General features: G+C 46.3%; 1 protein-coding gene across 4 annotated transcripts; it reads right to left on the reverse strand.

The window, feature by feature from the left end:
* Positions 1 to 513: 513 nt before the first annotated feature.
* dus2 (dihydrouridine synthase 2) lies at positions 514 to 9,987 on the reverse strand. 4 transcript variants are annotated; one of them, XM_085165413.1, is made up of 17 exons: positions 9,849 to 9,987; positions 9,468 to 9,515; positions 9,088 to 9,225; positions 8,205 to 8,250; positions 8,037 to 8,128; positions 7,665 to 7,708; positions 7,503 to 7,563; positions 7,379 to 7,426; positions 7,240 to 7,305; positions 5,747 to 5,817; positions 5,340 to 5,426; positions 4,961 to 5,129; positions 4,726 to 4,847; positions 4,497 to 4,637; positions 3,905 to 3,992; positions 3,736 to 3,809; positions 514 to 1,785 (listed from the first exon to the last, which is right to left on the reverse strand). In XM_085165413.1, the coding sequence occupies exons 3-17, from the start codon at positions 9,205 to 9,207 to the stop codon at positions 1,530 to 1,532; spliced, it is 1,485 nt and encodes a 494-aa protein (XP_085021539.1). In that variant the 5' UTR covers positions 9,208 to 9,225; positions 9,468 to 9,515; positions 9,849 to 9,987; the 3' UTR covers positions 514 to 1,529. The 4 variants fall into 4 exon arrangements, with proteins under 4 accessions (XP_085021539.1, XP_085021541.1, XP_085021542.1 ...); XM_085165415.1 differs by having other exon boundaries at positions 9,468 to 9,533; XM_085165416.1 differs by lacking the exon at positions 9,468 to 9,515.
* Between the last annotated feature and the right edge of the window lie 324 nt (positions 9,988 to 10,311).

Raw genomic sequence — 10,311 nt, forward strand, 5'->3', positions numbered from 1 at the left:
GGACTCACTGCGGGAGCCTCTAGTGGATGTTAGAGGAACTGCAGCTTTTTGTGCCTCATCGCTGGATTCAATAATTGTAAAAATATTTGAGTAGCCAGTCATGTTTTTGAGTTTAGAAAGTTTGGAGCTAGTTTGATAATTATTTTTCTTTCATCTGACTGTGCAGAAAGTTCTGAACACGAGCAGAAATCCTGCTGCAACAAAACAAGCGATTAAAATTCGAGGTTTAAAATCCAATTAAATTCAGGTATTACTGAGGGGAAAACGAGACACATGCACATTTGTTTAACAGAGACGACCTCTTTAATGGAGGCAAACATAGCCTGAGCCAGTGTTAATGCAAAGTGTCCAAAATGATTTCTATGACAGGTCCACCAGGCTGCACATGCTTTAACTCAACTTGCAGACAAAGAAAAGCACAGGTTGTTCCTTTGGCATGAACATAAAACATAACATCATTTGGCAGATTTTATACCTCAAAACAAAGAAGATCATGAGATCAAAACAAGTTCACAAAGTGTGGCAGTCGGTGTTTACTGTGAGGCGAGAAGCTGCACAAATCAGACGTCGTCTCCATCAGCACACGGTGAGTTTGAGGCTCTTCCGCAAATCACGAACAAAAGACAGAGTAAGGCACCGGGTGTTAAAACGGCTTTCTGCAACGCTCTAAAGATTCAACTTTGAATTGAAAAGTTGAGCACCGCCCTTTTCTTTCACCTGTCCCGCACCGAGATGCTGCAGCTGCACAGCGTCGTCCACTCAGCTCAAATCAGACTGACAGGAATCGCTAACGAGCAGCCACAGGATTGCATTTATTCCAGGATCTGACTCAGATTTCAGGCCGAGCCCTAAAACTGTCACTCACCTGCTGCAGGACGCGTGTGGGGTTTTTCATTAAAGCCTCACATGTACGCAGGAGCTCGATGTTTGTGCAGCTTTTTATCCAACAGCCGTTTGTCTGTAAATTATAAGGACCCGGGCTGGAGACGAGCAGCTGCAGTGATGAAGCTGCTGATTGCTGTTGTTACTCTCACCTGCAGCCGGAGAGATCGGGGTTACTAACGGGAGAAATGAGCTTCTTCTGAAGGGGGCGGGGCTCTCCCTCAGAGACAGAGTGGCGCTCCTCCTGGCAGGTGAGGTGTTCTGGACCCAGGAGGAGGTCTGTGTTTAATTTAATCTTCTCGTCTGTTCTGCAGGTCGGACACCGTGCGATGGCTACGCTACGCGCGAGACGTTTCATATGAAACCCAGCGAGTTCTGATGGGTTTTAACCGCGTGCATTAGGAGGCGTGGCTCCCCGCACACGTGCAGACATCCACAGGATGCGGATCAGCGGCATGGTTAACGGGACTAAACGATCAGACCTGAGCTGTGAGACGAACGTCAGCCGCGCTGGTTTAAAAAATATTTACTTTGAGTTGAAATCAGATGAAGTGACGAATAATAAAAAATAAAACTGTGAGCACAAACTCAGAGTTCATTTCTGGGTTAAATGTCTGATCATGCAGGTCATTCCCAGCTGTTACTCCTCACAGGCTCGGAGGCGGAGCCTCTTGGTGACTGTCACCGTTCGTTACCACAGCGACCTCTGAGGTTTGTTGCAGGACGTCGCTTACGTGCCGTTTCCTACTCCTCTCCTCCTCTGCGGCGCCGTTCACCTTCCCCTCCCTCTTCCTTTTGCAGACCAGGCCGGAGTCTTCCTCGCCGATCCGTCCCTCTGGCACTCCCAGAACTCGCAGGCAGACGATGGCGGCCGCTTGCTCTGCAAACTTCTTCGACTTTTCCCTGAAAGACGGCGAGATCGTTTCAGCCCAAAGCGCAGAAGACTTAAAAAAATCACGACTGTGATCAAATTTTAAACTCCGGCTCTTTTCTTGGAGGTTTTCCACGCTCTGAGCGGAAGCTGGAAAAACATCCTCATGATAAATAAACATATTCTAATTCTCTTCAGTTACTTTGTGTCGTTTCAAACTGAAATCTGGAGCTGAAATGAGTCACTTGGTGTCAGACGGGGACGACACCGTGTCTACTTTTGATCATCTGTATGAAACTTTCTATTTTCACACTTTCAGTCGTGCCTGTTGTGAGAAGCTAACGTGGTCAGAACTGTAGGAGGGGGCGCTCAACCACACGAGACGTCGCAATAACTGTAGGAAATGAGCGAGCAGAGATATTTGTGAGGAGGCGGGAGCGCTCGGAGGATCAGAGCCGTGCAGTTTATTCCACAAGCTGACATTTTGTCACCGAGGTGTTTAAAGATCATCTTCCAGCTCCGCCTCAGCGTTCCCGACTCTTCACAACTTACTTCAGGAGTATAGATTCCCTGCTGGCTGTTCAGCTGCTAAATGATGCAACTATCCAAACAGCCAATCACACAGCTGCAATTCAGTGCATGTAGCAACAGAAAAGAGCATCAATGAAAAAGGTGGAGGCGGGTTGCAAAGCGGCTTGCATGCAGGCTAAGAATCAGATTTGAGATTTGTCAGCTGGACATGAAGGAGGACAACAGCTGAGAGTTCTCCAGGATTGAGCCTGAACCACCGGTCAACAACCGCTGAACCAGGAGACTTTCAGAGCTGCTCAGAAGAACCCAAAAAGAAACTTTGTCGGTTGTGCAGAGGCAAAGATGTGAGCCTTGCTGGTGTTTTAGCACATTAGCGGCTCGCTGTGACTGAACACAGCTACAGATAGGGATGGGTACCGGTATCCGGTGCCTGACGTAAACGGTAGTAACCAGACCGAAAAGCAGCGCACATTTCGGTGCTTTTTTTTCCTGAGCTGTGATACACTTTAGATTCTAGCCAATCATTTTACGTTTCCGAGGATAGTAGGCGGGTCCAGGTACGTACGTTCTTTTAGAGCAGAGCTACAGATTAAAAATGCCCAAGGCGAAGCGGTCAAAGTCTGGCTGTACTTCACAGCAAAAGATGCAAACTCAGCAGCTGCAACAAGTGCTTTAAGCTGATACTGTGATACTGTCAAAGGAGGTAACGCCTCAAATCTGATGAAACACCTGGCGACGCATAGCGTTTTTTTAAAAGCCGAGAAATGCGCCATATTTGATAGCTTGCTGCGAGACCTCACACCGAGCACATCTACTGCGGGTGTGGTGCCTGTTATCGACCCAGAGTTAGCAACATCCCCCAAAACCCCGAAGAGGAGAGTCCTGGCCCCTAGCCCTGCCAGTGTAGCAGAAATGATGAGGATGATGATGCAGCAGCAGCCGTTCTTCTCTGCGTGAGTAGCTTAATGTTGTTCGTGTGTAATTTACGTTGAGTAGGCTAACCACGTTATTACATTAATGCATGTAAGGTGAACTAGCAAACATCATCATAGCTACATGCAGCTGTCTTCTTGTTTGATGGCAGATACTCCCTTCACCCTGGACAAAAAGGCTAAAATGACCAAAGAAAAAGTGGAAAACAGTTAAACATGAGAGGTTTTTGGACAAAGTTTGTGTTTTTTCCATTGTTTAAGCTGCTTCCAGCCAAGAGTGATACCATATATGCCCCATAGCTGCAGAAAAGGCTAACATTGTTATCTTTTTACAAAAAAAACAGCTGAACATGAGAGGTTTTGGGACAAAGTTTGTGTTCTCCATTCTTTAAGCACCGGTTTAAGCACCGTTTAAGCACCGGCACCGTTTCAAAAGTACCGGTTTGGCACCAGTATCGGATAAAACCTAAACGATACCCATCCCTAGCTACAGAGCAGAAGCATGAAGTTTGTACTCACCACAGTGAAGATCTGTACTTCTTCTGCGCGACGGTCACTGTGGACTGAAAGGCTCGGTCCTGAGCGCGCTGCACCTGAAACACACACACACACACACACACACACGGCGTCGCATTCAGGAACGAAGGCGAAGGCATTTCTGCGGATGTGAAGCTTTGCGTTTTCTCACCGTCTCGTACTGCGGCTGCTCCAGTTTCTCCTTACGGCTCCACTCGAGCAGGAACATCTTCGGGGTGATTTGAGGAGGATACTCTCTCCTGCAACCAAACACATCAAATCCACAGAGTTTCACTTTAGTCCACGCAGGCAGACGAGCCGCGGCGTCCAGCCCGCTGTCATCCCCGGGGTGTCAGTTAGTACCGCCTCGTTACAGCTGCTCGTTTTCTCTCGAGGCGTCATTTGATGCATGTAACAGTGACACGATCCCTGAACCTACTGAGTTGTTCTTGGTGCCCAAACATAACCAGCAGGTGGACGTGAACAAGCTGCGTGTCCACAACGCCCGCTGGGCTTCAGGCTGACGGACAAATCCTGGTGTTTAGATAAAAATGAAGCGGTGTGGTTCCTTAAGGTTAAAGACCGTGTTTATCAAAGGTGGAAAAATCAGCCACAAGCTCATTTCCAGCTAAAAGAGTCGTGGCATGAATAAATATTTTGTGCTGAGGTCTCTGGAAAACCACAACACCTCTAAAAACTTTCCCGGCCGGCTCTATGAGCTGCTGCGTGAACCATGAGGAGCTGAAAACGTGTTTCTCACTCACCGTTCGAACTTGACGGCCATGGCGGTGACGTCTCCGTCCGTGACGGGCCGCTCTGGCTGGCTGCCGCTCTGCAGGGCGTCCCTCCGAGCCTGCAGCTGTTCCTGAGTCTGCCGGTAAAACTCCTGCAGCCCGTACGCCTCGCTGCAACACGTCAGCACCACGTCACACCACACCCACCCTACGCACACACACATCTGACACTGCTGCAAACAGACGAACAATGCTGCACCTGATCTCGGCGTTGGTCTGCGCCGCCTGCACCTGCTTCCCCAGAGGAGACTCCACCTTGTCTCTGAGCATCTGACACAGACAGTACTTTGTGTTGAAGGCGTTGTTGTCGTATTGAATCGCCTGTGAAGCATCAAACAACATCTGTGGTCATCAACAAAACGCCAAACGTGCTCAAAGCTTCTCCAAAGAGAGACTTTCATTCTGCATCTTCACGAGCTGCACTTCAAACTCACGTGTTTGAGGTAGTCCTCCATGACCTTCTCCAAAGGAAGCGCTCCCTGGCTGCGGAACAGTGACGCGTTCCACATGGCGGCGCGGGCCAGCATCACCGACGAGGCGCCCGTCGCCTTTCTGAACTCCTCTATGTCGGCGTTGGTCTTCACGTGATCCAGAGAGCCTCCGCTGAAGGAGACACGGGACAGCGGACGGCTTAATGACTCCAGGTCTTAGTGTTGCGTTTAGGAACGCTGGTATTTAAGAGTCTCTTCACTGAGGACAGAAACCACACGGCTCTGTCCTCAGAGCAGCTGCTGTTCTCTCCTAACAGCGCCAAACACTCGATCTCAAGCCAAGAATGGCGTTCAAACTGAGCGGGAGCTGACTGTTACTCACTTTGCGATGACGGGGATGGAGACGGCCTGAGCGACGGCCTGAATGTAATCACAGTGGACAGGATGTCTGGGACGCTCCTCCTTAAACCTGAACAACGAGACGCAGACGCAGTCAGCGACAGCCAAAAGAAATCCAACAGGAAGCAGTTTGAGACTTTTCCAGGCTTCTTATTGGCTCCTTTTGTTTGACACCGTAAACAGATTGTTTGGTTTTGGAAAAGCTGGTGCAGTAAAAGTTATTTTTAAAGATATTATGAGATGTTTTTCTAACTTTCTCATATTTTAGATGCAAAGATAATCAGAGGATGAACTGGACTCCTTATAATTAATTCTGTATACGAGTTGAATGACTGTGAAACTGTACTCTGCTTCTCTGTAACTGAAGTTTTCACTCCTGAAGCAGTTTACCTGCCGTGAACGGCGACCGCGGCGATGCCCGTCCTCTCGATCCTTCGGACCAGACTGACTGTTTCCTCCAGCTGGAACCAAAGAACAGCGAAGATTAAACAGCTGCAATAAGTATTCACCCCCCTCCTCGTGTATTCTTCTGCACATGTGGCCCACTGAAGGGATCACAAACACCTGACTTCTCAGTGTCGGGTTTAGGGGGCAGTTACTTTTGCACACGGGCAGTTAGGTTTGGATAACTTTGTTCTCTTAACCCTTTAAGACCGACCATAGAACCAAGTCCGCCAGAGCTTATATTATATGTTTACATGCTGTGGAGCCATTTTTGGGAGCATTTCAAGTTGCTATACATCAATACAACCATTATAGCCTAAATTTTAATAATATGTCTGCATTAAGTGCATAGTGATTATGTAAATTGCAAAAAAGTGCAATAAACTACAAAAAATTGAAAATCGTTTTTGTTTTTTTAACATATATTTCTAGTTAGAGAAATTTAAGAGGCTTATCCCTCAAAACTGTAAATACAAAAAAGTTGCACAAACTAGTTTCCCACCACAGGAAATTTATTTTGAGTGTCTTCATAGTTTTATTGTTGAAATACACCAATTTTTATACACTGCAGGAAAAAACGAAAATAAATATTATAATGAAAATTTGCAAAAAAGCAGCATATGCATCAAAATAAACTATTTCCAGCAGTGCAATATGAGTCCTAAGCATCCCAGAAACCACACAGAAAGTCATAAAGTCAAAGATAACTTTTAAAAACACCAGTATAGGCTCATGAGGCCCTGATGGTAAAAAACTACATTTCCGGAAAATGACGTCACTTCCGGTTTCGGGCAGGTCATGGTGGACATGCGATAGTTCGCACTGATGGACATAGGAAGTGTTATGAACAGCTGATCGGATCAGCAAAGCGTGTTTCTGGAATATTATGTTTTTTAGTGCTTTTTATGCAGTTTTTGCAAAGCTATATGTGGAAGGAAACTGTGACCGAGGACAAGCTGATGGCATAAGATGTAAGTACAACTCCTCCGGTTTCATATGCAAAAAAAATTATTGCGCTAGCTCACGTGGTCGCAGAGCTACCGGGATTTAAAAATAGTTACGCAAAGCAGAGCGTGCTGCTCCGACCGGTTTTAAAGGGTTAATGAATGAAACCATCATTTAAAAACTGCATGTTGCGTGTCGCTTGCAGACAACCACGATCAGACCAACACACAGAGCTGAGGCGAAACAGAAAGCTGGTCTCTCTGAGCGAGCACTTTGACTGCACGGTGCAAGGCAGCAAGTAAAACACGCACTTGCAGATTTGTTGCTGCATATTACCGCATGCTGCAACAAACAGGGCAGACGGGGGGCTGTGTGCATGCAGAGGGTGCAAGGCACATGACATTTCATTGTTTAAGGATGGGGTCTCACGAGACCTTAAAATACAAGGTAAAGGGAAAGACTGAAGGTGAGGAAGTGAAACATTCTCGTCTTACTGAGGGCAGGATTCGGATTTTACACGTCACCGGGATGGACACTCCCGTCACGAGCGTCCTCAGGATCTGAGGTGAAGACCAAAGTCAGAATTAAAAACATTCCTGTTATCCCGACGTGATCTCTTAGCTCGCAGCTCACCGCTTCGATCTTATCAGGATCCGACAGGAGAGCAGCTCCCATCCCGCCCTGCAGGACAGCAGAGGTCAGAGGTCAGCCACGGGGACAGAGGGTCACAGCGTCAGCGGGAGGCGACTGGACTCACCTTGGTGGAGTACTCCTTTGGACAGCCCATGTTCACGTCGACAGCAGCCACGTCCTTCTCCCTGTGAGGAAGCAGCTTGTTATCACAAAGTACGTTTAAAGTTACTGTAGCGAGGAAGGCGGTGCCGAGCTTGACGGCACGAGCACTTCACTTTGAACTCACACGAGTCGGGCCACAGCCAACGCTCTGTCCGGGTCAGCGGTTCCCTGAAAGAAAAGAAAGACTGTGTTCAAGGTTTCCCATCACACACTGTTCACATTTCATGTCTTCACAGCACGCTGAACCTCCCCAATAATAAGTGCCAATCCTGAACTTTGAACTACAGATGCATTTAGGACGTCTGACATAATAAATGGAAGATTAATCCTTCAATACTGTTTCAGAGAGTAGCCTTGATTGACCCTGTGACCCGTCTCTGCAGAGGACCAATCAGACTTATTGTTTCCATAGCAAACAATAAGCACAAAGCCAATAAAGTAATTTTGTTTCTCCACATCGATGCCATTCTGCTCGCTTATAAGCTTCCAGTCTCACCATCTGGAAGACGACGTTGCCCTTCTCCCTCTCACAGGTCCTGAACATCACTCGGTCATCCGGAGCCACGAAATCCACCGTCTCCAGCACGTCTGATGCACACACAGTTATGAGAAAGGTCTGAATGAAGAGCCGGTGTGAAGGGCAGCGAAGGGCACAGATTCTTACCGTTTACCACTCTGTGACACTGGGCCATCTTGATGTCAATCAGCTCCTGCAACAGACACCAAAGGGTCAAGGGGGAACTATTCGGATTTTACTTATTTCTTATCACACATTTCCCTCTTCTTGTAGTCAACACATGACCCAAGATTGCTGTAAACACTCCATCTTAGCAGTTTTTCATTTAAGAACTGTTAAGCTAAGCCCTATTTTATCTCGTTCTGAACTAAAGATTGCTATACATGCATTTATTTCCTCACACTTGGACTATTGTAACTCTTTGTTTATGTGTCTAAGCAAAGGTTCTCTGGATCGTCTGCAGGCTGTGCAAAATGCTGCAGCGAGGCTTTTAACAAAGTATTCACACCGTTGCTATTTCAGCTACACTGGCTTCCTGTTGAATTTAGAGTCGATTTTAAGATCCTGGTCTTGACATTTAGAGCCTTGCCTGGACTGGCACCACCTACATCTTTGATCTGCCACAGCCCGATGTCCCCAGCAGGTCCCTGAGGTCATCTGATCAGGGCTTACTTGCTATAAAACAAGCTAAGATGAGAACTAAGGGTGACAGAGCTTTTGCCACTGTGGCCCCAAGACTGTGGCCCTCTCTCCCCAAACCTTAAGAACTGTGGACTCAGTAGCTGTTTTTTTAAAAAACAACTCAAAACTCACCTTTTTAAAACAGTTTTTGGTAAATTTCTGCCTGTTTTATATTGTCTGTTTTACCCTTTTATTATTTGTTATCTTATGTGCAGCACTTTGTGACTGTCTAGAAAGATGCTACATAAATATAATTTTATTTATTTTTTCACCACTCTTTGCTCTGTATGATGTCACAGAGAGGGGATAATCCAAATATGGTCACCAAGGATACAGCCTCTGTCCTCACCTCACAGTAAACCACATCAGCTCCGTAGTCCAGAGCGAGCAGCCTCATGGGCAGAGTCCCCACTCGCACCATGGGCGCCAGGGCGGTGATGTTACTGAAGCTCAGCCGGCCTGCTGCCATCGTGGCGGCTCAGTCGTCCTGCCAAGACCACACAGGACCCAACGGTCAGAGACCCTCCTCTTAAACAGCTGGGTTTCAACTATCCAGAGGTGCTGGCATGTTTAGCCGCATTTTCACAACAACACAAAACTCCCTTAAGAAAAATCAGCTGATTTAAGGCGGTTTCGGTTCTAACACAAGTGGATATAACTGAAAGAAGTATGTTTAATGCATTAATTGACACCATTGAAACAAATCAATACAAATAACAACATTCCTACCTTTTAGTGTTGCTTTGGATCAATTAGCTTCTCCTACAGGTCGACAACCTGGTCAGATTATCAGACCTAAAGTTAGAATTTCACTTGAATATTTTCAATTATCTGCTAACTATCTGCGCCGAATTAACCTTATTGAGATGCTTATTGTAGAAAAGTTAGATTCATGCTCTCTGGTAGCTTTCCGATAGCGAACAAGCGATAAACGTTTTAACTGCAATTTTTGTGCACAGAGTTTGGCAGAGCGGCTAGCCAAGCTACGTTAGCATTCTAGCTAATTGCTTAACTGTGTTTCCGTCACGAGCTGAAAACAGGCGTTAGTACGGAAGCGACAGCTGCGATCATACAGAAGTTTTTATCTCTACGTTTAAATCAAATCTTTACCGGCATTTGTTCTCAGGTGCTGACGACAGCGGCTCTCGTGCTCATGTGGGGAAGAATAAAGCGTGCTGCAGTTTAAACTTCCTGTGTAGGTATCTACGTCATCACGTCGTTCATCTTCGCGACACCTTCAGTAGAGCAGAATCTATATTTATAGTTTTCATTTTAAATAAAAATAATAATAAAAATAAAATTCAGCAAAAAAAAAAAAACAGGAAACAGAAATATATAATATTACAAAATATAACAAAAATTACAAATTTAATCAATATATTTAACTTTTTTGTTTTTTTGCCCCTCTGCTCTCTATTCTGGAATTTTCTCTTGCGTTTTAATCTTATAAAATCAGATTTTTTTTCCCCCACCCAGAATCGCTTTTAATCACCTGCCCCGTAATTTCTTGGCTCCACCCCCAGCAGCTGTGACGCATCCACAGCCGGCACAGCTCAGAAAGACAGACACCATC

The sequence above is a fragment of the Neolamprologus multifasciatus genome, chromosome 7 (genome assembly GCF_963576455.1).
Source record: "Neolamprologus multifasciatus chromosome 7, fNeoMul1.2, whole genome shotgun sequence".
NCBI classification, from domain to species: Eukaryota; Metazoa; Chordata; class Actinopteri; order Cichliformes; family Cichlidae; genus Neolamprologus; species Neolamprologus multifasciatus.

Bases quoted from the DNA above. Each gene is read 5' to 3' on its own strand.
- dus2 (XM_085165416.1), bottom strand. From the start codon at position 9,207: ATGGCAGCAGGCCGGCTGAGCTTCAGTAACATCACCGCCCTGGCGCCC. The intron at 7,427-7,502 runs GTGAGTCCAGTC...GCTGTCCTGCAG, and splicing joins CAAAGGAGTACTCCACCAAG to GGCGGGATGGGAGCTGCTCT. The intron at 3,810-3,904 runs GTGAGAAAACGC...TGTGTGTTTCAG, and splicing joins AGCAGCCGCAGTACGAGACG to GTGCAGCGCGCTCAGGACCG.